At 32.2% G+C, this 6,853-nt stretch overlaps 1 protein-coding gene across 6 annotated transcripts; it reads left to right on the top strand.

The window, feature by feature from the left end:
- The first annotated feature begins 615 nt into the window (after nucleotides 1-615).
- Nucleotides 616-6,282, top strand: LOC106759624. 6 transcript variants are annotated; one of them, XM_022779599.1, is made up of 6 exons: nucleotides 616-1,199; nucleotides 1,516-3,240; nucleotides 3,317-3,367; nucleotides 3,486-3,580; nucleotides 4,474-4,573; nucleotides 6,067-6,282. In XM_022779599.1, exons 2-6 carry the CDS (start codon nucleotides 3,176-3,178, stop codon nucleotides 6,083-6,085), a joined length of 330 nt encoding a protein of 109 aa, XP_022635320.1. In that variant the 5' UTR covers nucleotides 616-1,199; nucleotides 1,516-3,175; the 3' UTR covers nucleotides 6,086-6,282. The 6 variants fall into 6 exon arrangements, with proteins under 6 accessions (XP_022635320.1, XP_022635321.1, XP_014498380.2 ...); XM_022779600.1 differs by having other exon boundaries at nucleotides 616-1,700; nucleotides 3,182-3,240; nucleotides 4,521-4,573; nucleotides 6,067-6,277; XM_014642894.2 differs by having other exon boundaries at nucleotides 616-1,700; nucleotides 3,197-3,240; nucleotides 4,521-4,573; nucleotides 6,067-6,276.
- The last annotated feature ends 571 nt before the right edge of the window (nucleotides 6,283-6,853 follow it).

Below are 6,853 nucleotides of genomic sequence, written 5' to 3'. Positions count from 1 at the left end.
AATTTAAGTATGAAAATAACGGTTTTTAGACCGTTATCACATATATATGTTGTTTGATATTCTGACTATGATACAAATCTATGCTTAAACTGTTGATAAATCTATGATATTCTGTATTATGCACTTAAATGGATTTTGAAACTCATGCATAATGACAGGGGAGTATCACTGTTTTACACATTGTTTCATCACACACCTACATTTCAGGGGGAGTTTATATTGTGTTTTGGGATGAGCTTGTGATTTTGAGAGCATCATTGTACTTTACAAATTGAATACTTTTCTGATGCATCTCTATCACTATAAGAAATAATAGAATTATATACGGATTATTATATACGGATTTAGAACCGTATGTAAATCAGCTATTATATACGAAAATTATGTACGGATGTTAGGAAAAAGATTTACATACGGATATTATATACGGATTTTTATATACGGATTATCCGTATATAAATTTCGTATATAATATTAGCACGGAGTTGCGGGAAGTTACCCAAGGATAAAATCCGTATATAACGAGTTTTATCCATATATAACTAGAACCAAGTGTTATTTGTTGATTTATATATAGACATGGAAAATAAGTTTTTCAAAAAAATAAATTTATGATTAAGTGAGACTGGAACCCACTCATTCTGAACCTCTCTCGAGCTCTCACACACAAAGCGCTCTCTCGAACCCTAACTCTCACAAAACACTCGTGATTTCTCCCACTCCTTCACAGAGCACTTGCAATTTCTCCTTCTCCCTCCCATTGGCAGCCTCACAGATCACTCGCGAGTCCACTGATCATTTCTCCTTCTCCCTCTCGTTTGTTCTTCGATTTCTACCGATTAAACCTCGAGTCTCGCCGTTTAAATATTTTGTACCGATCAATCTTGCGTTTGAACTGATTAATCGGTTCATATTGAGTTTTTCTCCGGGTTCCTTTGGTCCTGATTAGGGTTCATCCTCAATTTTAGAGTTTTTCCCCAATCGTTTTAGCTTTTATTCGTTCGTTTAGGGTTTTCTAACATTTTCTTCCGTTCATTCTCGATTTCACCCTCGATCTCGAGTTCGTCTCGTTATTCTACTGTGTTTGCTCATCAAGGAAGTTTCGAAGGAGTTCGAGCCGATTACTCTCTCTTCTGGTCATCTTCTTGGAAGCTCTTCCATCGAGTGGTATTCAGACCAAGGACGAGCACGCTACATGAGTTAAGTATTGCTTTCCTTATTTCTATTAATTTTTCTTGAATTGATTCTAGTTGATTGTTCTCTGTTTTGAGTTTTGCATATCTGCTTATTGAGTTTTCTTCAATTTTTTGGCGTTGTTAATTTTACTTTTCCTTTGATGTATTGATATGTTGTAAGCTGCGTTTTGTTTTCAATCATTGCTGTCTTGAGTTCTATTTTGTGATTTTGCTCATAAATTGTTTGTTTAAATGTCTAAGAGAGCTAATCTGAAAATGTTCATTCTTGAATCAAGCCTAGCATTCACGTTCCTCTTTTCATTTCTTCTTCCTTGCCTAGAAGCCATCAAATCCTAAGAATCCATTGTGCAATGGGAGGTGAGAGGAAGCAATTATGTTTGGAGAGAAATGGAATTATCAGAGTTAAGAAGGGAATGAGTGGGAGAAGAAGTGGAAATCACAAAAAGGAAAGGTAATAAGAGTCTCAGGAGCTAACGAAAATAGGAGAGGAAAACAAAGGCCAAGGTATGGGGGAGTTAAATTGCTTTTGATCTTGTATCTTGTTGTTCTATGAATTGTAATGGTGTCTTTGGATTCTGGAATTTATATAATATAGTTGATATTAACTAAAATATGTGTATGAATGTATTTATTCTGAGAAATAGATGTGTATGGGTGTTTTTATCTTCGCTTGGGCTGTAGTGACATGTATGAGTCTGAAAAAGTAAGTATATGATGTATGCTCTGTTTTGGTAATGAAATATTAGAATGGGTTTCCTTGATGGGATGTCAAGGATAAAGGAGTGTATATGTTTGATCTGAATTAGTTAGATTGGGGATTCCTACCAAACCAATGAGCTATGTTGATCTCGGTTGGAGTAATTGATAATATGTTTATTTAAGTATTGTGCCTTGATATTTGATAGTTCAGATTTAAGTGTAATGAAATAATGATAGATATTGAAATATGGTGTGTGAGTGTTCAGAAATGAGAAAGTCTGTTGCATGTATCAAGTGTACAAACTGGTTTTAAAAGTTGTTTTAGCATAACTATGGTGCAGTTACTGTTTTAAAAAGTGTGTTTTAGTAAATTACAGTGGCTGAAACTTGTTGAATAGTATTTTATTTAACTTTTAGAATCCTGAAATTTTTCTGGTTGTGGTTTGCTATGTATACTATCTTAAAATTCTGCATAAACTGCATAAGAAAAAAAAAGTCTTCCTGCAAATAAAAATCAAGTTATATATAGACTTATTTGATGAGTTAATATATCAGTAAAGAGAGAAGTTTCGGGTTTTTTTCTCCAAGGAGTGGTATCAGGCTTTGCATCTTTCTTCTAGAAACTTCTTCAGCGAGGTTTTCAATGCTACTCATGTCCTTTCATGTTAATTCTGTTCGTAGTTCTAAATTGGTGTGGTGATTTTATTTCTTGACTATCCTTGACATTGTGGGAAATTGCAGTTGATGAGACTGTAGTATTGGAGTTTAGGTTTTGGATTAACTTCGCTCAACAAAATTGTGGTGACTCAGTGTTCTCTCCCACTTATATAATTTTCGGAGTTGAGTTTATATTCAATAAGCCCCTCATGTTTGTTACTATTAGGATCAGTGCATGAATACTGTCATAGGTGATTTATTAATGGATTTAAGATAAACTCTGATTCTGTATCAGCATTCGGGTATGGTCTAATTAAATCTTATGAAACCAGTTGATTGCGAGATGAGAGTTTTTCTTAATTTATTTACTCGTTTTTGGACTTATCACTGGTCAATTTCGAGATTTAGATTTTTATTTAACATGGCGATGAGGTTGTGGAGCGGTGAGACAAACAACCTTTCTGTCATTGTAGACCATAATTTTAAACCATGAATTTCGGTGTCTTGCTTGTTAATTCACAAAATATCGTTATCTCTTTCACAACTTGTATAACCTTAATATTGTATGACGTCTACCTGCACTGCTGAATAATGTACTCAAAAGAGTTCTCGTACATTTAAATATGAAGTTGTCCCAACTTCAGGCTTTGCTAGATGAGAAAGAAGCACAGTTACGTCAATTTAGAAGGTAAGCGTGTGTTTATTTATTTAGTCTTGTAGCGTGTATTGGACATACTTGGTTATCTGATTAATTTGTATTGAAGTATGGATGAGAGTACTGGTTCACAACATGAAGAAACTGCTCATATTAGAAGGTAACAGTGCTGTTACAGAGACTTATTCATGTGCCTCAGCTGTTCTGCTTTTGCGTTTTCTTTATCAGAATAAAGTTTTATTGAAATCTGTGTAATATTATATCACTTTGGTTTCTAGGAGACATTTTTGGGGCACACCAGTCCAATCACTCGATGCCGCTTCTCTGCATCTGGAAACAATATTGCCAGTGTTTCTCTGGATGGAACTGTCAGGTACCCTTTTTAGGAGTCGATATGAAGTGTTATTTTAGTGGAAAAATGAAATAGTTTTCTTGTAAATTTTAGTCTCAATTACTCGTTGTAGCATGTACCTTATTTGCCACGACTTAGAACCCATGTGTGCAGATTTATTTAGAAAAATAACATAAACNTCACATACAAATGCCACTACACACACTTTTTCAATTTTTAATTTTAACAAAAGAAATCTTTAAAATCTCAATTTCATAATAAAAAGTTATCTCTTTCATAAAATTATTATAATATTAATTAATTTTTCTTCTTAGTTATTAAATTTCACTTAATCATTAGGAGGGTATGATCGTTATTATTTTTATATCTCAGATTTAAGAAATAAATAAATTATAATCCTTTTAATTCAATAATATTCTAAATTGATATTTAAATTATTTATATTATTTAATACATTTCAATTTTATAAAATTCCCAACTTAAAATACTGTTAAATTAGCATGTAAAATAATTAATTTTATTCCTTCTCTTAATGATGGTTTAATGGATCCAAAAATTTCAAAGCATTACTTGTTGGTGCATGATAATCAAGATGGTCCTGCAGATAGTTATAAATGATGTCATTTTTTGTTTGGTTTGAGGACCTTTTTCAATCTGCATATACTTGATGTTTAATGTTCACCTTATAAGTTTAATGTTCTTTACCTCCATCTTTTTGTTGNTTTACTTTATAACTCTAATATAATTTCTTTTATTAAGATATACAAGTGTCCATATATCAGATTGTGAATTTTTACGGTTATGTTTTTAATTTCTACCATTTCATTTAATTTGTGATTTGTTAGATGTAGACAAATAGTATTTATGACCATAGTTCATTCCATTATATTAAAGAAGAGATTTGATTAATGTAGGTGAGATTTGGAAAACTTATGATGATGTTTTCTTCATTATAATACAGATTTCTAATGAAGAGGTTAAGCATGGATTAAGTGTAAAACTGCACCAGAAATTGTAATTTTAATATTTTATCTCAATTTTTATCCTTAAGTTGTTTTTGTGTAAATATATATTGTACTTTAATTGTGTTAGTAATTTAAATTCACTTTTCTAAATACATATTTGTGTATTTATTATATATTTCATATATGTATTGGTAATTTGAAAAATCTGTTTATGTTTTAATAGATATATTAAATTTCTAGTTATTGAATGTAAATATGAATTTTTTTTTTATAAAGCTATGAAATTATATACGGATTTTTTCGTATACAGATTATCTGTATGTAATTTATATACATATATTATGTACGGATAATCCGTATATAATTTATATATGGATAATCCGTATATAATTTATATACGGATTATCCGTATATAACACTAGCTACGACAGTATTATATACGGATTTTTGTCTGTATGTAATCTGTATATAATCAAAAATTATATATGGATTTTGAGCCTTATATACGGATTTGGGCTGTAGATAATGACGTTTTTTCTTATAGTGTATGTTTTTCAAATCTGCATAAATATCTGAAGCATTCCTTTTTTATTAATGCACAAAGGAGGGAAGATTTATATGCTTTTTGAAAGGGCGAGAATATATGTCTCATACTCAATTTGCTTGATATTTTTGCTGAATATGCAGAGTAATTGAACTGATTGAATTGTTTCTTATATATGTTATTACTTTGTCATGTGCTGGATTGTACAAACATGGTTGAGTTATTAATCATGGTTGTGCATCATAAAAAAAGGGGGAGATTGTTGAGATTGTTGACAACACAAACTCTATATCAAACTAGTTTTTGATGATGACAACACAATGCTTAATAACAGTACACATGTTGTTGCATTACATGTTCGTATTCTGATAAACTGTCATATCTGCTTAACATGTTTTGATGTACTGTGATGTATGTTCCTATGATTGATTGTGTGATATATTTGTGAAACATGCTTGTATTGAAATGTGAAATAAAATGTCTTTGATTACAGCACATTTATGAAAGCAAAAGATCACAAGCACCTTTATGAACTTATAGTTGTTGTGACAAAGTTTTTAGACCAGTCGAATACACCTATAATGGATTCGACTATGGTAAAATCTTTGTACAGATTTTGTGAACCAGTGCTATATGAGATTTTGAGTTGAAAAGAATTTCAAAGTGTTTTTATATGTGTCAGTCGACATTGTATATTGCATATTTGACTGTGTGAATGATCTGTTTGGAATTCTGTTATGCTTACACGCTCCAACGGCTATATTTTTCAAAATTTAGTTAAGCATTGATGACTGGTCAACTGTAATAAATGTGTGTTGATTTTTGTTGACTGAGAGCCTATGTGTTGACTGTCTGTTGTAACTATTTTAGTACAGTCGACTGAATTAGTAGGCTATTCGACTGAGAAGCAATCTGTTGTAACAGAAAAACATAAATAGACAAAACACGAGTTGTTCTGTGACTTTTGTGAATCTGATACTTTCATTTTCTTGTTTCAGATTGAATTCTCTGTTTTAATAGCTCCAAGAATTATACAAGAAGACGGTGGTGATCTTTCTTGAGAGAGATTCAAGGGAGAAGTCAAGTACACTGACTGCTTGATCATAATCTGCACGAGGAAGGTGCTTCTTGATTGATCTTTGAAGACTTGGATTCCTGTGAAGACTACTGTGTTGATTGAAGGCTTGGCAACCTGTGAAGTCTGCTGTGATAGGCTTGGCATCCTGTGAAGAGTGTTGGTTACACGTTGAGGATTGTTCAATGTGGGTTCAGATTGTAGAAGAGGGGATTCTTGCTGCAATTCTGGTTTTGTTGTGCAGCTATATTTTGGTTTTGGGTTAGGGAGGAGATTTATATTTTTGTGTGGTGCTTCTATAAATTCCTTGTTGTAAAAACCGCAACCATTATAGTGCATTTGCTTCCTGGGTTGGAAGGACACTGGATGTAGGCATTGTTGGCCGAACCAGTATAAAAACCAGTGTTTGATTTTCTCTATCCCTGCACTCTTTATTTCCAGTCGACTTCTTTTGTTTAGCAGTCAACTGCGTTTTTCCGCTGCATTGAATTTTCATTACTTGCATTTCAAGAAAGATCAAAAAGCTTTGCACTTTCATATAAAGATTGCAAAAAGATTTTGTTTTTGAACTAACACTAATTCACCCCACTCTTGGTGTAAAACGAAGCTTACCTGTTTCTCAACAGAATCATCCTTCATCATAGAGTAACCCTAGTCTGATCCAGTAAGTTATGACTAGTCATATGTACTAGCGTTTATGTTGAGTTTGA

This window comes from Vigna radiata, chromosome 4 (genome assembly GCF_000741045.1).
Source record: "Vigna radiata var. radiata cultivar VC1973A chromosome 4, Vradiata_ver6, whole genome shotgun sequence".
Taxonomy (NCBI): Eukaryota; Viridiplantae; Streptophyta; class Magnoliopsida; order Fabales; family Fabaceae; genus Vigna; species Vigna radiata.
The sequence above is the reverse complement of the archived record's forward strand: the minus strand, read 5'-3'. Positions and strand labels throughout refer to the sequence as shown.